Below are 24,264 nucleotides of genomic sequence, written 5' to 3'. Positions count from 1 at the left end.
CAAGAATTGGAATATAAAGTAAAGACATAAAGCACAAAAAGTGAATAGCTTATAATAAAGTTTTTAAGCAAATATTAAACAACATCTTATCCTTTTATCTTTCTCGATATACACTCACCTAAAGGATTATTAGGAACACCATACTAATACTGTGTTTGACCCCCTTTCGCCTTCAGAACTGCCTTAATTCTATGTGGCATTGATTCAACAAGGTGCTGAAAGCATTCTTTAGAAATGTTGGCCCATATTGATAGGATAGCATCTTGCAGTTGATGGAGATTTGTGGGATGCACATCCAGGGCACGAAGCTCCCGTTCCACCACATCCCAAAGATGCTCTATTGGGTTGAGATCTGGTGACTGTGGGGGCCAGTTTAGTACAGTGAACTCATTGTCATGTTCAAGAAACCAATTTGAAATGATTCGACCTTTGTGACATGGTGCATTATCCTGCTGGAAGTAGCCATCAGAGGATGGGTACATGGTGGTCATAAAGGGATGGACATGGTCAGAAACAATGCTCAGGTAGGCCGTGGCATTTAAACGATGCCCAATTGGCACTAAGGGGCCTAAAGTGTGCCAAGAAAACATCCCCCACACCATTACACCACCACCACCAGCCTGCACAGTGGTAACAAGGCATGATGGATCCATGTTCTCATTCTGTTTACGCCAAATTCTGACTCTACCATCTGAATGTCTCAACAGAAATCGAGACTCATCAGACCAGGCAACATTTTTCCAGTCTTCAACTGTCCAATTTTGGTGAGCTTGTGCAAATTGTAGCCTCTTTTTCCTATTTGTAGTGGAGATGAGTGGTACCCGGTGGGGTCTTCTGCTGTTGTAGCCCATCCGCCTCAAGGTTGTACGTGTTGTGGCTTCACAAATGCTTTGCTGCATACCTCGGTTGTAACGAGTGGTTATTTCAGTCAAAGTTGCTCTTCTATCAGCTTGAATCAGTCGGCCCATTCTCCTCTGACCTCTAGCATCAACAAGGCATTTTCGCCCCCACAGGACTGCCGCATACTGGATGTTTTTCCCTTTTCACACCATTCTTTGTAAACCCTAGAAATGGTTGTGCGTGAAAATCCCAGTAACTGAGCAGATTGTGAAATACTCAGACCGGCCCGTCTGGCACCAACAACCATGCCACGCTCAAAATTGCTTAAATCACCTTTCTTTCCCATTCAGACATTCAGTTTGGAGTTCAGGAGATTGTCTTGACCAGGACCACACCCCTAAATGCATTGAAGCAACTGCCATGTGATTGGTTGGTTAGATAATTGCATTAATGAGAAATTGAACAGGTGTTCCTAATAATCCTTTAGGTGAGTGTGTATATATATATATATATACACACACACACTTTTTGTATATATTTATAAGGCTTCAGTGATGTCTACTGTAGGTGATGCCAATAACCTGTGCTTATTGGTTATAATCATTAAACTAATCTTTTTAAAATAAATTCTTCCACACCGACAGTTAGGTCCATAAATATTTTGACAGTGACACAATTGTCATCATTTTGGCTCTGTACACCACCACAATGGATTTGAAAGGAAATAATCAAGATTTATTATTATTATTTTTTATAAGTGGTCCACCCCAATTTTAGGGGCTCAAAAGTATTTGGACAAACTAACATAATCATGAATTCAAGAAAGAACGCAAAATTATGACAATTGTGTCACTGTCCAAATATTTATGGACCTAACTGTACTTTAATTTTAGAATAATGTATATGTCTTACCTCTTTTGTACCTTTTGTTCCTCTATTTTGTTGGATTGGAACAACAGACACAACCTTAGTGTCAACTGTTGTGTCTTTTTTCCCCACAGGCATAGAGCATATTCCACCTACAGACCGCAGGTCTCCATGATGCTGTGAAAAAATATACATTGGTCATATATCAGGCCTTATAATGTGCACCAGAAGGGCCTCATATTGATGAAAGGAAAAAAACAAACAACAACTACAGTCCAGAATCATGCCCAGATTGTGAATTTGAAATCTGTAATAAAATGGTCCTTTTCCTTGTGCATTGTCCATAGACTTCCCCATCAGTGCATTCAGGTCTTTGCATTATGACATTTTTTTCAAAACAGTCTTCAGATACTAAAAATATATATTTGATAATTCTGCAATTTTTAATTGTTATGCCTATCTCTTCAGATTAGTGTTCAACTAAGCTAAATCCCAAACACTTAATGATCTCCGCAGGACTTAAATAAACTCACAGTGCAGTTAATTGGAAATTCAGACTGCAAGAGAAAGGCTTTTAAAGGAGAATGACTGTAAAACAAGTCCACTTCATGTCAGTTCATTTACATTATTATACAATTTTACATAGAATGAGTATGTTCTATCTACACATCGGTCAGAGACTTCTTCAGGCCTTACACTACAACTCACTGTAGGATGTTAAAGATCTATGCTATGTAAGGGAAATAACTGATCAAACTGATGTAACTGATCAAAAAAGAGACTCAATGTCATTCGATGTCAAATTATTGGACACAGAACAATCTGATAGAGAAGATATATGTTCATAATTGGATATCAAATTATGTTGTATGATCAGGGGAGGGGTATACAAAGATTTCAAAGGCATTGACTATCCCTTGGAGCACACTGAAGTCAAGCATTACAAAGTGGAAGGTGTACAGCAGCACTCCCGCACTGAGCAGCCGGGTTAGAAAGGCACTGGGCAGAGACCTCACCAATAGGCTACTGTGAAGCATGGTGGTGGCAGGATCATGATGTGGGGATGCTTTGACTGAGAAGCTTGTCATGGTAGAGGGCAAAATGGATGGAGCTAAATCCTTGAGGAACAAATGCTTCAGTCTGCAAAAGACTTATGTCTGGGATGGAGATTCACCTTTCAGCTGGACAATGACCCCAAGCACACAGCCAAAGCGATACTGGAGTGCCTTAAAAACAGGGAAGTGAATGTCCTAGAGTGACATGGACAATGGACTTGAATCCGATTGAATATCTGTGGCAAGATGTGTAGATTGCTGTTTACCAATGATCCCCATCCAACTTGACAGAGCTTGACAAATTTTGCCAGGTGATTCTACCAAGTATTGACTCAAGGGGGTGAACAATTCTCCAAGACATTTCAGTATTTTTTACTTTTCATTAGCTGTTGTTTCACAATAAAAAAATATTTGGATTGCTATTACAAGGGGGGTGGACACTTATCCTACAACACTATTTCAGTTTTTATTTTAAATACATTTTCTATAAATTTCTAAAACAAATGTTTCATTTTGGAAGTGGTGGGGTTGGATATGTAGATGATAACGATGATGATAATAATAATACTTTTAATTCCAGGCTATAAGGCAACAAAAGGTGACAATTATGTTTTTTTTTAATTATATATGAGAGAGAGAGATGAAGAGAGAGAAAGAGAGATTAAGCAAGAAAAATTGTTTTGCATAAAAGTCATATCTGGTGTGTTTTACAATCTTCCTTTTTACTATCTTTTTTCTACCCAATTCATAAGTGACTTTATATTTTTTAAATAACTTCTATTCAAATTGGATTACTATTGCTACTGCTACTATCCGTCTTCTTTTTAATCTTGATTTGAAGCTTACCCAAATATGGTTATTTCATTCCACAGTAAGATGCAATACTATGTGGTGCAACCCTATTACAGGATTTAATTCTCCACACAGCCCAATGAATCAAAATGGTTTTCCAGCACTAAAAAGATATATTAGCTTAATGTAGTCTCAATGCTGTTTAAGCCATGCTATTCTCTCTTGAAACAATGTCCTTGTCTCTGATCCTTTGTGGTTTTTAACTTTAAAGTGATCCTGTTTCATAGATATTTTAATAAAGTTGTCAATGTAAGCCTGTTTCGTTAAATATAATGTAAAGCCAAGACTTACATTCTTGTATCCCTTTGTGAAATGTTCCTGCATGTTCAACTGCATTTCAGAGCAGTTTAGTTGCAGATAGTTTGAATAAATAAAAGCAAGTACATAATACGCAAAACTATTTCAATATAAATACTATAACTAATTCAAAATCAATGTGTTTTTTCTGTAATGTGGCCAGTGCCCTGAAAAACCTATTGCTAAATCACACAGATATAAAAGATCTGTTAGCCCACATTTCACCTGTTCTTGAAATGACAAGTAGATGATGAGTTTTGCCTCATTAGTGTGTTGTAACCCTGATCATACGTAAATAGTTATGCTTGATAAATTATTTGAAAAACAGGATAAGCAATCATACATTGATAATGTATACACACACACATACACACATATATATATAGATAGATAGATAGAAAAATACATAAAAATACATTATATCTATCACATTCCCATTATTTGAATTCAGAAATGTATTGAAAAACTGAATTTGCATATGCATACACAACATTGATAGATTAGATAGATATATAGAAAGTATAACTATGTATTATCCATACCATTCTAATTAATTGTTTGTTTTATTGTTTTGTTTTCTGAACCAGGTCAACTTTGTAGCAGATTGCATGTATATTCTCTGATGTGTTGTCAACATACCTATAAAGAGCTTGCTTAGCTTTAATGAGTTGCCCTTTTAGAGGTTGTCAATGACCTTTGAACCCATTTTTTTGTTACACTACTCATTTCATCTGTGTGAGCTCTAACACCATTCTGTACCGGTTTCTATGGAAACGGTGACACGGAGAATACCAGCTAATAGATTGCGGAGGATTTAACAACAGAAGGTTTCAGAAAATCCAATATTTCTTATTACCCTTCCTACAAATCTAGTGGATGCAGAAGATCCTTTTTGAAACTGTTACTAAGAGGTATTAACAGACTGATAGTATTAGTTTGTTCTTGTCGTGATTTATATTTTATGTAAAAATGAAATGACTACAAGCTTTATATGACTCCATGCTTATTGACAGAAGTTCAGCTCCTGTAAAGGCACTGATAATGTTACTAACATTTACTTAGATTGTAAAACAACTAAGTAATGTTACCTTCTTTAGTCTTAAAGTGTTGAAGAATAATTCTAGTGTTTTTTGTCAATACAATAAAAGCATTATGATGATCAAAGTAACAGTAACCATTAATACTAATCAAATAATACCCTACAGACAAACATATAATGATAAGGTAATGTAATCTTGATAGTTATTACTTTTTCATCTAAACAATTAAATATCTTATTTACAGTGCTATCAATAAAGGATGTAGGCACTTTCACTTAACCTTGTAAATATTGAACAGTACAACATACTGCTGCACCTTTAGAGTGGAGCAAAGTAAGTACTTTCTAATTAGTGAAATATCATGGGGTATCAAATGAATCAGAAGATAAGATGTACTGTGTATGTGACTTCAAAGAATTTTCTTAATCACATATAGTTTGAACTTTAGCTTTCAAGTGTCATGTTACATGGAATGGTGGCACGGATTAATTAAGCAAATGATTTACTTTAATTGAAAGAAGTTAGTGTTTGTTTCTCGAAGCAAAACTTATTTAAACCACTGTCATGTTATTTTAACCCTTGTGAATTGTGTGTTGGGTATTTCACATGACAGTTTCATACAATTTGAACAGAGAATAAACGTTGGAGCAATATCAAATATTAAGACTATCCTGTTTGAAGATTTTACAATTTAAAAAGCCTTTACAGTCTCTCTAGGTAATTTCCATGCATTTTCTTCTGCATTCATTATTTATATTGACTGTATCTGATTTTGACAGTAATAGCTCCAAGCTACAGCTAGAGGGTTACACAGTCACTAAAGATTGTTTCTGTCCACAGAGCCTTTTAATACCAAGTGATTTACGAGTAAACATGTTAACTGTTGTAACCGTACAGGCTGAAGAACTGATTGCTTTTGATTTGACAACTTTTCCCTTTCAGATTCAATTAAACTGCATTTTCAGATTTTTTTAATATTTCTTAGCACAATTTAACATCCAAGGCCTTGCAGCCCTGCTGAACCAAGTTGAGCTTCTTGACAGAGGGTGTGCCTGTTTTTTGGTTAAAATATCCTGTTATATTTTGGAATCCATCTGTCCCCCAATTCTAACAAGGCACCGGGATCAAAGGATGAAAAACAGTCCCAAAGCAAAACAAATCCACCTCCATGCTTCAATGAAATTGTGATTGATATAAGCTTCACTTTTTTCTGCCAAATATACTGCTGGTCTGCATGTCCAACAAGTTCAATTTTCACTGGAATAAAATCACATAAAATAAAGTCACATCTGACTATACAGTTATTTATAGGGTTGATGTGAATTCATCACGTCGCCTTTTTTTTTACACAGTCGAACAATGTATTTTGTATTCACCTACATTTTCTTGCTAAATAAACATTTAGCTGCATGTCATCAAGGGTAAGAATATATTTGGAGGCAGTCACTGACTAGAAACTGTTTTGCTATCCCCTACAATTATTTTTGGCATTTGATATCTTAAATGTAATGCTATAAAATAAAATAATAAAATATATCAAACAGCTTTATAGGTATCAAAAGGCATCTCATATAATTGGTATGTGTATAAACGGCTGGAAATGTTAACACTGACTAAGATCCTTTAACCCTTTGGGTAGTAAGAATGTGCTAAGTGCTGTGGTCCTCGGGGAGTAAAGACATACTGGTATGTCCTGCAACTTTAAGTCATAATTAAAGAGAAATTTTGATCATTTTGTAAGCATTGGTTAATATAATCCTTTTTTATTGTTTTATGATCGCCTGTTCTGGATTTTGCCCATAAGGACTCTTATTTTTAATGAAAAAAAATAGACCTGTATTTCAAAAACAGTAAATTCAATGTATACTGTCAACATGTTCTCCGTGATCGGAAACATATAGCCTAACACATAACATATCATTTATTATTTGTGATAAACAGTAACATCTATGTTTTTAATATATTTCATCCAAAAGAATCAGATGTCAGTGAATGTGTTAATGAAGACATGAATGAAGATTTATTTTCAACAAGAGAAGGGCAAAGTGAGACTCACTAAAGAGTGAGAGAGCGTTATGATCAGGCTGAAGGGACCGGAAGCATGGAAACTTCACTCAGAAATACAAAACAAAATAAATATAAATAAAAACCAACAACAGATGGATCTGTCTAACTGTCTATATATCCATCAGTCTTTCTGTGTAAATATGTCATGTGTTGACGTAGTCATTATTTTCATGTTAATAAATGAATGTGTTTTACTACTCCGTGGACAGTGTTCAATATAGAGTACTTGTAATAGGATAATGTAAACCTGTCTCATCATTAGGCTACCACTTCAGGATAATTGTTATTTCCATTAATTAATTAATTAATTTATTTATTTCCTCACGGAGGAAACTATTTACTGGAGTGAAAAAGTGTTGTTTGCGCCGTACACATAAGAAAGAAACTAAACAGATGAGCCTCTGTTTGTCTTTGTTTCTGTCAACAAAGAAAAATAACGTTTACTGTTGTATTTTTTGTTTGCTGGTTTTGACAGACTTCATTTATTTCTCTTGGAACTTGCGATACACAGCTGCTCTCAGGCTTGCGTTCACTTCAACAAACTGCAAGGTAGAAGAAAACACATACCGACCCTTATCTATAACCTTACATCATTACGAATTTGTTTTGTTTTGTTTCTACATGGGTAAAAAAAACTGTAGGGGAGCCTTCTCTGCAACAGGGAAGGACTAAGCGTGGTAGAAAAAATATAAAAATTCACTCCCTGAGCACAGAATTTTAAAACATACTGCTGAAAGGGTTAAAAGACAGTATAGTTGGACTCTGAAAGCAAATTCATAGGTTGTAAAATTGTACATTACTTTGTCCACAAGGTTGGTCTATACAATTATGGGTTACACTTTACAACAGTGGGCACCAACTCATAATAAATTAATGTATGAATCCCACAGGAATAACAAATGGATGCCTCATGCACTTCCACTGATTTCTGATGTTGATCACATGTATATCCCTAACCCCAAACCTAGCTTGTAACCCTATCCCTAACCCTGACCCTTGTTATATATGTGTAGAACTACAGATTATGTACTAGACATGTGCATGTAAGAGACACCGAAATTGGCAAAAACACACCATTAGACCTACGTGCAACAGCAGTAAAATAGCCTGTTTTACCCGAGACATTCATTCTTCCTTAAAAAGTCCATAAAGGAAGCGAGTTAAATTGAGACCCTGGAAACAAACTATGTTACCCTTACCTATTAAGACATAGTACCTGCGGTCACACATGTATTTAGAGTAGACATATATATGTGTTTCACTGTTGTTTCAGAGATGAGTTTGAAAGTATAAGAATTGCCTTTGTGCATATTCATACTTGTCTCTCCAGAAGTGTCTGTAAAAAGAATCCCTGAACTACAATTATGTCTTTTTGAAACAGCCCTACACATGTGAATTAACAGCAGAACTGAGATAAGGTATTCATGTGTTATTCCTCTGCTATTCATACATTAATTAATTAGGAATTAGTGCCCATTATTGTAAAGTGTGACCCAATTATGTTTAAAAAAGGCAGAGGATTTTAACTGTAATACTGTTCACCTGGCTTTAGTTAAAACTTAATTAGCATTAGTTGCCCATGTGAGCAAAGGCAACGATGATGGAATGTATGCTGCCTTTAGAAAAAAAGACAAAAATACCCATGTGACAAGAAAACAAAATCTGTAATTCAAGGATATTATGCATTTGTATAGTATATGTTAATAATTCATCCTTTTGAATATAGGGAGATTTAAAACATGTTTCTCTGCCAGTAACAAAAACAGGATCTATAACCAGATGTATTTATCCAATCAAGGCACATGATATTCTAGATTAAATGTTGGCAGCCTGTATCCTTGATAACCACAATCCGCAGGTTTTATGGGTCACACTTAATCATGAATTGCTAAGCATCTGTGTTTCATATTAATGCATTGATCTTCTCTTTGCTGTTTTTGTATAACAAAAACATGCAAGACAAAGATGAATATGATCTTACCTTGACTCTGAGAATGTCAGTCACCCATTCGATCTGTGCCTCCTGCTCATCACAGCATAGATACCTGTAGAGCCATAATACAGAATTAATCACAAAATCCTAGATCAAAGTGACCACATCTCTATTTACTTCAAATAAGAATTGTTAATTTTCCTCTTATAAACAGGATTGCAAATATAAATTCTACAATAAACACAAACAACTTTTTATTTTCATTTCATCAAGTCCATTGTCCTCTTTTAGCAAAGATCTTTTATTATTTTGTGACTTAATGAACTTCATTATGGATACAATTTATTGTATCACCCTTATTGTTACATGTTTAATAGTAGGGGAATACAATGTCATATCAGGACACAGGATGCTAAAGTGTAGAGCAGTGGTTCTCAAAATATGCACCTGCTGTAAACTGGTGTTCCGTGAGCTGGACCGAGGTGTTGCGCTGCTAAAATCGAACAATGGCAGTTTTACTGAATTCCCAGAAATAATTCAGTTAGATAGGATTTTATCAATTTTACGATTGTTTTCTCACATTAACTTTTCTTAAACTTATCCTGCCTGCTACTGCTTGTCTGCTAGAGAGTGCTGTTAGATGACAACAATGAACAATTAGGAAATTAATACTGGAAAAAAACATGAAAAATTAGAAAACAAACGATCATGGTTAGCTGGATTGTTTTTGTGCACATGTGCTTGTGGTTGTGATTATAGTGTGTACATTTAATTACATTTAATAATACTCAGCAACTTAAACATAAAATACATACATTAATAATGTTGTGCTAAACCAGATCCCTTCTTTCAATTGATCATTGGCTAAAGAGTGGCTCACTACAGGAATGCACAGTGTTCCTCTTGAAACTGAAAAGTGAGACTGGATTTGCAATCCATTTAACAGCACAACCCCTGAATGCATAAAGTGCTAAGGAAACGGAGCAGTATATTAAAGGTACAATTTTCCAGTGAAGGATCTGATCAAGTTCTGGGCAAAAGTAAAGATATTTCCCAGGTGCTCTGCGACATGAAAAACTTTGAGAACCACTGGTGTAAAGTAATATTGCAGAGGGGAAGTCATCTCTGCCCCGATGTGAGCAAACAGCACAGGGACGTCTTTCATATCAATGCATATATTCTGGGAAGATGCACTCTTTGCAGACTCTTTGACTAGACTCAAAAACTAGACTCTTTGAGTTTAGTTGTATGCAAGAGGTCCTGGAGGTTATCACATTGGGCCATGGAATTTTTTGAAAAGTAATATATAAGAAATATGTAATAATATATAATTAAATTAAATAACGTTCCTGGTTCAATTAAACAAAGTTGTACATAGGTGTGCCTGATTGTATTACATTGAAATCTTCACTTCATACAAGGATACACATTTACCTTCATAAGCCTTAATAAATAATTTGAATCTGTATTCAGAATTCTGATTTTGAAATAAAAAAACTTGACAAAATACATAATTATTATTATCATTATTATCACCTACTTATTACATCAGTAGGTTACAATTAAGACTTATCAATAGCCTGGAACATCAACTAAACAAAATTTAGGTCCAAACAAATATACATGAAAATCAATCTTAATGGAAGACTACATTAACTCTAACACTAACTCACAGCAAAATGTAACACTAATAAGTAAGTTCCCTGCCTCTAATTAAAATGTACGGGTGTGCCACGTCATTTTGGAAAACACTTATTTATATAAATAATAAGATAGAAATATATTAATATATTATTTGACTATGTATGTCATGATAAGCTGAGGATTCTCACTGAAAGTACGTTAAGTTTTAACATTTATAATGTAGTGTGTGTGTGCAGGAGGGTTTGTGTGCTGCAACAACTAATTATGTTAAGTAAGTGTGTATTTGACTTAAAAAGGTCGGTAAACACTGGGTACAGTTGTCTCCAAGACCACAAAATGGATATTATTCACCAGGGGAAGTATGTTTCTCACAAGCCTCATGCTATTACTGTAACAACTCTATAAATGTGCGTTCCAACACAATACTGAATTTCAACTAAATGGCAAGGAAAGTTTAAGATGTCTCAGTGCCAAGAGGTTGGGCATGTTGCTCTACAAAAACAAATGTGACTTTTTGTATCTTGTTTTCAAAGCATGGAACCCTTTAGCTGTGAATATAAATACATATTTTATAGTCGGTTTTACTTACCACTGTTGTCTTTCTGTAAAGATAGTAAATCCCCATCTGTAAGAAAAAATGTATTATTTTTATGTATTGTATTTGTTTATAGAAATATATGTAATTATATTTTGTCAGCTTTGTATTTTTATGATAATGTGTGATAGTATACTGCTCAATATTGTGGATTCTTACTTCAAAAGACAATCTCACCTGTGTTGTGTTAATTTTCACAATTTAATGTCTGTTTTTAAATATGCACAAAGGCATTTTTTACATTATCTGCATATAAACTAAATTACAATGGTTTTCTGATTTAAACCAAAAAAATATTAAAACCAATTTGAACAGATTGTTTTTCAGATGCTAGCCTTTAATTTAGAAGAAGAACTTTTTGAATTTCAGCATCTTTCTAATATGAATTGAGATATTTCTCTTAGCAGAGACTGGAGAACTGTAATAAAAAATATTGCTGATGCTGACTTTCAAGCAGCATTGTTTCAGCTTTCTTCTGACGGCCATTTAAACCAAACAGAATCCTGGGAAAAGCTAACTGGTTTATATCACATATGAGCTAATGCTTCCATATAAAAAACAATGAATGAAAAAAATGCTTTCTGCAGGGACAGGATCTCATGGTTTACACAGATACGATATATAATAAGATTGCATTTGAATTAACCAATAGGACATTATCTAACTATATAATCTCAGACTATTTGTTATTCAGTATTATATATGTTTTATTAATTATTTTACTACACAAGAATATACACAGTAAGCTTGACAAAAGTAGACTTTATACCAAGCATTTGTTTTAACATAGTCCAGTTAATATTACTTTATTTCTGAAAATAATAATTATATACAAAAATATCAAATAGAAATACTTGCAAACAAAATGTAATGTCTGATTTTCAGAGAATCTGAATGGAATGAGAAGATGGGGGTGGGGGTGTAGTTAAACTCATACACTCAACAGCCAGTATTTATGAAAAACTGACATTTGTGTAGGAACTTGAGATCTGTATTCTGAGAAATTAAGTTTTCCAGTAAGTCATCAGAGTCACATCAGATAATCATTTGTTGCCCATAAGTGTGAAGCAAAGTCTTTTGTGCTTAACAACATGAATTGTATTACCTTGTCGGTGGCTTCAACTTTTTCTTCAGGCCTAGGTAACACTTAATGAACTTCAATGAGATTTCCTTATCGGGTTTAGTGCTCTAAAAGTAACACAAGATGTGAAGTTCATGGATTCGTTAATAAATGTATGTTGGCAAATGACATTATGTTTTATGAATTTAAGTATAACAGAAGGCATAGAACACAAACTGTATATGGCAAAAATGGAATGCCATTAAATAAATTAAATAAACGTTTACATTTAGTTAACATCCCCAAACTGTCATTCATGGTTTGAAAAACAACCACCATAATAATGAAGAACATCCTAAAAATTGAATTTATGTTTTAGTTTGCAAATTTAAATGATGAAGTACAATAAAATGTGAAGTATAGCATTGCATATGCATGTGCAAGTAATGGAGCTTTTACTCAATCCTCATACTTTAGTGCATGATTCACAAAACGCATTGAAAAGGTAAGCATTGGAATAGTTGTTTCCCTTTAATCTTTGTTGTGATGCTTTTAAATGCACAAAAATAGAGCTTGGAGGGGAAAAAAGTGCAACTTAAAAGCTGTGATACAAAGTATAGAGACATTGTAACTAATCACACTTCTCTTTTCATAGTATTCTCCTCGGTTACATGAACCTGTCCTTTTTCACCTTGATGTTCTGAATAAAGTTGGAGAATATCAATTTATTCCCACAGCCGTGCTAATTTCCACCTTTATCACTTAATAATTAGGCCTATTCTGAAGCATCCTTGTATTATACTAATTAAGAAAAACAGAGTCCTCCTTCAAAGAGATTTTCTATTCTTGCACATAAAGCGTTTTCACATAAATTATTAACACATCTTCACACACCAGCTCTCATCTACAGTGGAATTTAAAAATGCCCTTGGGAGGAAACACAATGAATACATAGCTGTTATTTTAGACATAGAACAAGTGTGCATTGATAAGTTACACACCACTATTTTTGTAAATGCCAAAGTAATCAGTTTTAAAACTTCAGCACTGTAAATAACAAAAACAAATTAGCTATTCTGAAATGAACTGTTTATTTGAGTTTGAATCAAATAGTATTAGAGATAAAAAAAAGTGCTTGGAGTTTTGAAGGATCCGTAATGAAACAAAATCAGGACATTTAAATATCTGAAAGGAAAACACATTTCAAAATACACTTAAGAAAACAAAGCACCCCCCCACCAAGTTCTGAGATAGGCTTTAAACATAATCAAATCAAAATATCTCATACCTCGGGGGGAAACAAACAAAGATAATTTAAAACATTTTGAATGTGTTTTGATAAGTTGGAATAATACATTGCGATTAAATGTGCCTCACTGAATTCACACATGCCTAGGAAAACATGTGCCAAAGGTCACAAACTACATTTTAGAATATAATCAGTTATTACTATATATTTAAAAAAAGCCTGGAAAATACCTGCACACCTGCACAATGATGCATGAATGCACTGCAGTATACAGAATGATTGTAGGTAATTAGGAAACCAACAAGTTATCATCCTAAGAATTGTGTAGGATGTTTCATAATATTGAACCAGCTCTGTGATTCTATTGTTTTAGGTAGACACAGATCAATTAAATCCATTAAATTATTGTTGTAAAAAGACATTATAGTAAAATGAGTTGTATTTAATCATTGTTCCTTAGATAAATGTCAAAGGATTTGCATGGACATTTACTATACTATGATGATACAAGAAAAAAAGAGTAGCAACACAGTGTCTGCACAATCCAAACATGTTACATGCTTATTTACTGTAATCATGCTCCCCCAGTAAAGCAATAGCACTACAATTACACAATGGCATATAAAACCCCAGGGTCTGCCAATTAAGAGTTCTCAGTAGTTTCAACACATAAAGAGTCACTGTAAAATGATTACAACACAAAGACATATTTGAGGGCCAGTTAATTGTAAACCATGCCATAGATTCTTGTATAGAAACACTGAAAAATGTGTATTTGTTTCCATAGTAATTCTTACCACTTTTAAGTTTTGCTGGTGGAAGTGAACATTAGAGACACACAGTACCTGCAGAGTCCAGATTCTGACACTTCACTGAAAACAGTGTCAAAATGTTTGCATAATTTCCTAAACAAAATCATGAAACCCTTGTGCCTTGAGTGCCCAGCTGAGCAGACAGACAAAGTGACATATTAAAAAAGGATTTTTTATGGCAGACTTGTCTACTGAAAGAGATCATAATAGTTCAAGATTAAATTTGTTGTGCCTGAAAGAACTAACATTACACAAGCTTGTTTTGTCCATTTGGGGGGTGTTTTTAGTTCACTTATTTGCATTTTGGTGGTTTTCTAGAGATTAAAGGATTTGTTTAGAATTAATTATCTAAGCATTTGGTCACTTGCACTTGGTGAATTTTTAATTGTATGACATTTAGTCCTAAAACAAACAATGTATCTAATATTTTATGATTCACAAAGATCTTTCAATAGGGGACACAATGGGATTCTGAGTTAATATGTTCTTTTCTTAACAGAAATGCTATAAAATGCAGTTCAACATAATTCATATTACTCACTTTGATATCTTTGTATAAAAACAGCTTTTCATCACGAAGAATGAAATAACGATCCTGAAATTTGTATCCAGAGAGCAATTTAGAAGATCCATCCTTGAATTTTAAATGTTCTCCTTTAATATACTCCTTTGTGCATTCTGTAAGAAGAAAAACAGACAACAGGTACTGAATAAAGCTATGTTTGGAATACTTTTATCTACAGTAACCTTTCTACATACACTGCATACAAATTGTGTTTATACACAAGTAATTGGAATGAAGCATATTATATGATAATAAAGAGCATTTCTATCAGATGTAACAAACTATCAGAGATTATTCAAAGGTAAGACAATTATCTAAACAACTTGCTTACTGCTTTAATACATGGCCAAGATGGATAACTGTGACTGTTATGAAGTTTCAGAAAGAAGCCAATAATGCAAAAGCTGCAGAAATGCATGGTATTTGTTGAAATACAGGGATTCATGATTCAGAAGTAGAACTAAACCAGTACAATGTTTTTTCTACTACACTACAGTAACGTAGTATGCATTAGTGATACGATTGTCAATTCAGGAAGTGGCAATATGACACTCTGGCATATGCTACTTTTTTTAACACCCCTGTGCAGTGGAAAAATATATGAATATATATATATTATTTTCTAAAAAGTTGTCCATATGAAAACAGACCTGTTTAATGTTTGGCCGATGTTTTCTGGCTCTTAATTCTTGTCCCAGAACATTTCAACGTGCTAGAGTGCGGTTTGGCAACAATTGTTTTTATACTAAGGAAATCTGTATGCCTGTTTGTTTGTGTGTTTTAGTACCATGTACACATCTGCAGTAGCATTTACAGCATATGGGTAATGCCTGGGGAGAAATATCTGTAAAAGCAGGAATACGAGTTTGTAAAATAAGATTTGTAAAAAGAAAAAAACATGATTTAGTCGAGGATACACAGAATGATTTAACATTAACTGAAAATAAATAAAAGAACATTTACATGACACCTAAACAATTCTGTGATTGAGAAAAGGCTCTTCTCAAGTAAATACACAAAATAAAATACTTCTAAATGTAACTTCTTTTTAATTGTTTGTGCAAGAGGGTGAATATATTTTATTTAACTGCACATGGAAATGTAAGACAGTTTTCAAGCAAAAGAATGATACCACCAAATGAATAGAACCATATATTAGACAAGCTGGAAAAAAAATTATAGCTTGTCTCTGTGAATTGTTGTAGAACACCCTGGTGTTTACTTGTCAGTGGTCTCCAAGGGACATAAACCAGCTCTGGTCCATTGTCTTATTATGCAAAGCCAGTTACTTTGGTAGTGACAATTTGGAGGACAGATAAATAAATAAATAAATAAATACATACATACATATAAACAATGTTATGCTTGTACACTGGAATACACAGATTAGTTTTAGGACTATGTCCACAATGTACTTTAGACTATATGTGTATGACAAAACATGTCATATTATTCAGCAGAAAATTTGAATAATGTTGATCTTTTAAAAACAATAGTTTGTGTTAATCATCAAACAATATTATTACCTCAGTTATGATCAAATATTGTCATTTGCAAAGATGTGTACATAACGATACCAGAATTTTGACTTTGATATCGATACCAAGTCAATACTCGATACCACAACGATACCACCACAAAACAAACAAAACAAAGCAAACAAAAAATGCACAGAATAACTTTTTTTTTCTCCAAACACTGAACAATATGCTGATAACTGGATAGATAAACCTAAATAACTAACTAAAAAACTGCAACACTGTAATATATAACAATATAACATTTCTCTCACAAGCAGGTAATTTGTTACAGAACAGCAGTGTAGTTTTTTTCATGGAATTACATACACATTATAATAATTGAATATGAAATACAACCTTCAACATGTCTGCATAACACTGAAAAATAATTACTTTTTAAATGCCATGCTTCCCACATGCTGAGGTATTACTGAAAACTGTCACTCCTTCAGCCCCCTGCCCAATCCAGATTACATTTTGTAAATACTTTGTACAGGACGGATTGTTTTGTTATGTTTTGTGTGTGTGTGTTTTGTGTCTTTGTTTTGCTTTGTGCAAGTGCTGAATTATACTCTGCCCCGCAGCGAAGGTATCTGGGTATCTCTGGTCACGTTTGTGAAGCGCAGATTTCCACAGATCTGCACTGCTCCACCAATGGGATCGGTGGGATTCTGCACGAACACAATTTCCTGTCTTGTTTGCACTTATTTTACCGGTATGTTTAATGCTTTGCGAGTCTGAAAATGCTAATGCTTGTGATCTATCGTTGTAGTAATGTAATCATAATCAATAAATGTTTATTTTGTCTGTATTTTGTTTACAGTAATCATGTAAATACACATAAGCACAGTTATTATATTCTCTCTCTTGGTTGTTGTTCCACGGGTGTGTTTAATGCTGTGCGGGTCTTAAAGAAAGGAAAAAAAAAAAATCATACTTTCTACTAATGTTATTGTTAACCAAAAATGTTCATCTGTATTTTTTACAGTGATCATTTAAATATATGTATAAGCAGTTATTATTATATTCTGATCTACAATAATGCTTACAAATTTGTTGTGCACTGAAGTTGCTTGGATAAGGGCATCTGCCAAGAAAATAAATAAATAAATAAATAAATAAATAAATAAATAAAAATGTCTGCAACATTAATAATACCCAGAGAAAAGTTAAGCGCCTAAATAAAACTCACTCTCACTGATTCAGTGAAATTACTAGACTGACATGATTCTCCAATAGGAATACCGAACTTAACAAAAATTCTAGTATCGAACCGCTTTGTTTTTTAAGAATTTAAAAAGTATTGCATTGTTGGTATACTGTGCAACACTACTGCATACTATCCGAGTTAAAAAGAATATGCCAGTATGATATGCTTATATGTAATATCGTTTCAACCTAAACTATTGTTTTTAGACTAAGGCCAAATATGAGTTAGACCAAATCAAAACTTTGACCTACCGCGAATCCAAAAGTACAGGTATCTATTCCATTTGAATCTATTGTCAGAAGACACTTTCTACTACGTATAAATCAAAACACAATAGGGCACTGCTTGTAATTTACGTTTGGTGGGTAGGTCAAAGGTTTGATTTGGTCTAGCCCAAATGTGTCTAACTAGTATTTTAACATTTTATCACCGTGTTTAACAAGGAATGGGCCTGGAACAATGTATATACAATGCACCATTCTAATTTCCATTGTGTTAGTTTACTTCTGTGATTGTGTCTAATCAATTGTGTCTGAAATTCATGGCTTCTATACTGCTGTCTACAAAGATGCAAAACCGACACCATGGCTTCAAATTGCCACTTAGGAGTCATGGTTTTGAAAAGGAACATAATGAATACAGAACATCTGAAATTGTTATATTCTTATAGTACCACCTGACAATAAAATCACACTGATTTACATCTACGGCTTTCTTTTTCATCCCAGGTTTTAGTGTATGAGACATAATGAATGGGGTAATAATAAGAGTGGGTGGGCATTGTGATTTGATTTGTAAGACATTTACGAAGACGAGGGAAAAAGCAAACTGCATACCTAACTCCACAGAAACCTAACAGCCTGTATACCCACACGAGCAACATTTACAGCTAGAGCATGGGAAATTACTAGGTGGCTGAAACTAGAATCACCAACAAAATGCTTATAACTGGTTAGATGCGAGCACTTAAAAAATAACAAACACAATTATGCCATCTGCCCTAAACATACTCATACATTTAATACAGTTTAACAGGCTGCTTCCTGATAAATATATTGAAATTAATAACATACATATTTTGCCTGATGCCTTTATAAATACAAATGTTACAATAAGAAAATATAGCTCAATATAAACACATCATACAAGCATCAAATACTTAAGTACAAGAATGCCTCAAACTGAAAGTTGATTTCTAATTTCAGGTCTTGAAAATCAGTTTCATATATATATATATATATATATATATATATAGTCACAAGGATTGAAATGAATAGATCTGACCATAAACCCATTGAAATGATTCGGCATGAATTTGACAACTGTATTTTCTTAGTCAATAAAAGGACTGAATCCGCACAAATAGATGGTTTCCATACTGCTGTGAAACTTCTAGTATGCAAAATCAGATCTATATTTTAAAACAAATATTTGCAAAAAAATGTAAGAAAGCATATTTTCTGTTTTGCATTTCCACAGAGGTTAATTCTAGGTCTTCCTTCCTTTATTATCTTTGTGCTCAATATGCAGGCTTCCTCATATACATGGCAGGTGCAATAAAACTATAATGCATTGGTTTGTTTGTTTTATTTTTAGATAAAATAAAATGTATAGGATTTTAATTTCACAACTGAGTTTTGAATGCTGTACTCATTATCCTGTCAACATGCTTCAGGCTTATGATTCTTAGAGTTATTTGTATTTTGTCACATTACTATTCCTCCCCATGTTTAGGGCTTGATTCTGATTTATTACCAGCAAGTTTGCTTTAATCTAAGCTGCTAGAGTGAGCAACAGCATCAGAAAAGCATGTTATAGCAGTTTCTCACTCGGTTGATTTTGCTACGTAAGTATTGTCTTTCATTACCTTTTTTCCTGATATGCTGATTACTATCTCTGCATTTTTTAATTGAGTGTTTTAGGTGGGAGATAATATTTTGAGTACCAGTACTTCTTCAGAAAGGTATTTAAATTCAAACAATCTACTGAATGAAACTGAAAACTAGAAGCCAACTTGGTTAGGTTATTTTTGAAGTTTTGGAAGTGTTATAGAATTGTTATACCCTCTAATGATGTAAACATTTAATTAATAATTAATGAAGATTGCATTAATTAATCAGCCAGTGACATGAATTACATTATTTGGAAATTATACTGCACTTCAAACTGGAAAGAAAATGTTAAGTGTAGTCAAGCTTTATTACATCTATGTTTATTTAATTGTTTTTACTTATAGTGCATGCATTTGCAATGTGCATATATATATATATATATATATATATATATATATATATATATATATATATATATATATATAAACAAGGCATGGGGCCTGGTATTTGAGGGTCAGTATATCTCAGCCTGCATCCTCAACTTTTCCAGAATTACAAAACACAGAACATTCACTGCATCTCCCATTACCCCCAGCACAGACAGACTGACAGGGTAAACAGAAACAGATGAGACCAGGATGACACCTTATATAAACCTCCATGCAACCCCACCAGAGCATCTCAGTAGCCGTTGGAGAAAGGACAAGGAGGGCAAAGGAGAGAGAGAAAGAGAGAAATAAATGAATATCCTGGCTTATGAACCCCTCTATGGCAACGACTCCTGACAACGACCCTGATTAAGAGAGAACCAGACTCTGGTAAAATGAACTTTTTTCGCTTATGAACTGTGACTGTCCTTTTGGATTTGCGATTTGGATCTGTTTGATGTTTTGTCTTGTGTCTGTCATTTTGATTAGCCATTCATGTTTATAGAGATCTATTTACGCTGTGTATTTAGGCTCAACGAGGAGTTAGTTTTTTTTGTTTTGTATACAGCAGGGGTAATCAATAGGCGAACCGCAGGCTAAATCCAGATTGCCAGATGCTTTTGAATGGACCGCAAGTATAATTTTAATTAACTTATTATCATGATTGATTTTTCTTTAAATGTATTGTTATGGAGGTTTGTTGCACTCAGTGCTTGTTATTGTGTGGACACTAGTAGAAGCCCTTCCTGGTTATTAGCCAATAGGATGTTATGTATGAATACGCAATGTCCTTTATATAGATCATGTTCCAGTTAGTTGTTGATTGCTCACAAATTCGCGGTTCTGGCGTCTCTATACATGGTCTGGACTTGGCCAAGAGCGTCACTTTGTACTCGTCAAAAACTCGTAATTGGTTCGTGTTGCTGATTTCTATAAATAAACAGCTAAACTGCGGATTCTTTTTCATGTGGAGATATTTCAAACCTTGCCTCCAAATTATACAAGTGCATACACATGACCAGGGGGGTCACGGTGCCATAGCTTGTATTCACCTAGAAACTCCTACATCAGCGGTGGAAACAGCTGGTTTCCAATGAAGACACATATTTCTAGCAGGCGCACAAATAGAATATTGTGCATCCTCACCAGTTTCAATTACAGACCTCCACCGGAATAGATCTGATTGACAAGCACCAGAAACCGTGTCTACTTTGCATGTATAATCTCAGTTGATATGTGATTGTAAAGCAAAGATATGTTTGAGTCCAAATCTGACTGATTTCATGGATTTCAAGGAGATTTTGAGCTAGGTTTTCTTACTTCGAAATGTCTCAGAATCGCACATTTCAGGTCTCCAATTTTCAAGATCCCACATACCCCCCGCCCTGAATTCCTCAATCCTCTTTGCCATTTATTTGCAATATACATGTTATAATATTTAACAAATGTAAGCAAATAAAAGTGGTCTGAAAGCATTTTAATACTTATATTTACATCTATTTAAACATTTTATTTTTGTACTTTGTCAAATGAATGTACTAAATATAAGCAATGGGGTATATTACTAATTCACAGAATTGTGTCTGTGTGTTGGAAAGGGGGCATTTGGAGGTGTGATTTTGTTTCCCTCCTCTGGAGTTTTGATTTGGTTGTTGTGTCTTTCGATATAGTATATCATTGTTTTACTATGGACATCCTACAGTTTACATGCATTAAAAAAATGACAATGGAAAGTCATGTTTTATAAAACAACGTGTTATGCATACCGTGCAGAGGTTTATCCATTTTGGTAGCATGGATGTTTTTTATTACCAAGTAGGCAGAACCAGGTTCCTCTAAAGAGCTCCACTCCAGAACTTGCTCGAGGACCTTTTCTTTGTAGTGTAATGGCCGCTCTACAATCAAGAGAAGAATATACACAGTGATTACACAGAAGATAAAGAATTCATATTTGAATGAAGCTTTTAAGAAATTAATAGTTGCTGAATATGAAAGAAGACCATACATCAGAGGCAACACATGTAATTATACTATAGTACATCTAAGGAGATATATATTTTTAATCAGCCTCTTTCTTTCTTGAAACGAACAAATGTCCTTGAGATTACAGTGCCATTTTAGGAACATTTAGCTATAATTGTCTAAATTACTACCTGGGAATTTAATTATATTAAAGCTCCATTCTAGAAAGAATAAACACACTCAGGTTTGAAATATATATATATATATATATATATATATATATATATATATATAATTTTTATGTGGTTCAAATTTACAATTATCCTTCGGAAATCTGAACATAATTAGAAGACACACTCTTGGGCAAAATAGAACTATTATGTACCACTAATTTGCAAACAGTGTATTGCAGTACATGCCATGGGCATAATAACTTGTATTCCCCCTGCTTCCTCCACCACCTTGTTCATTTTTTGTTTATAGCTCTTCACATCTGTAAAGAAAAACAATTATCGTCTGCTTCGCTTGTATATATTTTACAAAAGTTTTTTGTTTTGTTTTGTTTTTTTGAGGACATTACCTACAGGCAAGGGAAATAAGTACCCTTTTTGAAATATTTGTTTTTCCCCAAAATATATTTAGTTTAAATTGTTTTCAAGATCACTAATTAGTATTTTAAGTCTCTTATTATCATAATGTGTTACTGTCGAAAATCTAAGAAATAAGGGACATGCAAAATTATTGAATGAAGGAAAGTTCATATTGTCTGTGTGCATGGAAAGTAACCCCAGTGCCGTTCCCAGCACTGGAAATACACATTTTCAAGGAACCACTACTATTATGATTTGTGTTGTATTGCTTTTATTTCTCCTGGTAAATTTAAGACTAATTATCCAAATTTAGAGTATTAATGAAGAATGTGAGTGTGGTAGATTTGCACTGGTTAAGAGGTAAGTAAAGATGAATGAGATGAGTTATGTATCTATATTTTTTAATATACAAATAAGAGCATATAGTATTATTAGGATTTACTGGCAGATAAGAGAGACTTCAAGTGGTTGAACTTGCGGTAATGCTAACAGCACAAACAGTCATGACAGGAGTTACATAAACTATTTCAACTATTTATATTAACAATATATAAATAAATGTGTTAAATCAATAGTTCGATGTATTTTCACCAGCAGCTATAAAAGAAAATAGGAACAGTCAAAACCAATAAAAGGGCGGCTGATAGTGTAGATACGAGGTAAAACGAATTGCAAAAATTACACAGAGTAAATAAACATCATACCAAGTTCTCCATTTTCAATAACTTCAAATGTGATCCAAATGTCATTCTTGTCTGGGACAATATTCTTCATGTTTAATACATTATCAGCCAGCTCATCTGCCGTCATTGATGGAGAAACCTGAAATGTAAAAGACAAATTGTCATACATCAAAGCCAAAGTGAAACTGTTAAAGATGTTCTGCTTACTGATTCTCTACAGGAATTATTATATAGGCATTTTTTCAAGAGGAGAAAATGTATACATTTGTTGACTTTCGAGACAGAAGCACTCCCCGAGGGGGAGGGGTTTAGCTCCTTACCATAGTAATCTCATCGAAACATTTTTATATCAAAGCTGTCTATAGGCCCCTGTGTGAGTCACTCAAGCTGTCCCTTCCTGTTTGAATACATAGTGACGCATGTCATGCAGTTATGCCAAAGCCATGCCCCATTTCTGCTAGGGGTGTGTTCTATCCTAATTGATCCGTGTCTTTGGCCAACAGCTTGAGAGTGCTGACTGGATAGACTTGGAGAGCCTCAATCGAAAAAGGGGATTAGTAGCGAGAGCGAGCCTGAGAGTCTGACGCTCACAGTACACTTACTGGTTCTGGTGTTTTACACAAGTGAAACATTAGTGTTGCGGTTTGTTTCTACTTTACTGTGCTCTGCGCTTGTCAGATGTGATGAATGCATGTCAGCCTACCTTGTTTAAAAACATTAATAGGTGTGTGTTTCGAGGTCCTTCATATAAACAGTTAGTGTGCTTTATCAATCTTACATCTCATACAGTTATTGCTGATGGATCTTCAGTAATTGAACATCAGACATTACAGACATATGTAAACGTTAGACAATGTCTAGTGCAGTATTTACCTTGTGTTTTAGCTTGGCGTCTGGGATCCGATCTGGGAGTGTTTATGTTTACAAAATGTAAATCGTGTTCAGTCCATATGGGTCAACAATTGCAACAGACTGAAATCAGCGCAGTATGATCCCGTTGCAATTGACCTGCCCATCAAAACTCAATCAATGATAACCTCACTCTCGAGTCGGTCTGGTTCGTTTGTCTTTAAAAGAAACCAAGCTGACTCTCAACTCGTTTAGTGTTATAAAACTGAAGGCTGTATGCCCCATGTTGGTTACAAATTCCTTGCTTAGTGCAT

General features: G+C 34.0%; 1 protein-coding gene across 1 annotated transcript in view; it reads right to left on the bottom strand.

Annotated features, from left to right (window-relative positions):
• arap2 (ArfGAP with RhoGAP domain, ankyrin repeat and PH domain 2) overlaps window positions 1-24,264 on the bottom strand; it is a 119,108-nt gene that overhangs the window by 4,016 nt on the left and 90,828 nt on the right. Inside the window, exons 27-33 of the mRNA XM_066719982.1 lie at window positions 23,123-23,240; window positions 21,633-21,761; window positions 14,853-14,989; window positions 12,296-12,378; window positions 11,185-11,220; window positions 9,000-9,063; window positions 1,753-1,884 (exon numbers count right to left, since the gene is read on the bottom strand). Of these exons, the coding sequence (XP_066576079.1) occupies window positions 1,753-1,884; window positions 9,000-9,063; window positions 11,185-11,220; window positions 12,296-12,378; window positions 14,853-14,989; window positions 21,633-21,761; window positions 23,123-23,240 (699 nt within the window). The remainder of the gene's footprint in view (window positions 1-1,752; window positions 1,885-8,999; window positions 9,064-11,184; window positions 11,221-12,295; window positions 12,379-14,852; window positions 14,990-21,632; window positions 21,762-23,122; window positions 23,241-24,264) is intronic.

The sequence above is a fragment of the Amia ocellicauda genome, chromosome 13 (assembly GCF_036373705.1).
Source record: "Amia ocellicauda isolate fAmiCal2 chromosome 13, fAmiCal2.hap1, whole genome shotgun sequence".
Taxonomy (NCBI): Eukaryota; Metazoa; Chordata; class Actinopteri; order Amiiformes; family Amiidae; genus Amia; species Amia ocellicauda.
The sequence above is the reverse complement of the archived record's forward strand: the minus strand, read 5'-3'. Positions and strand labels throughout refer to the sequence as shown.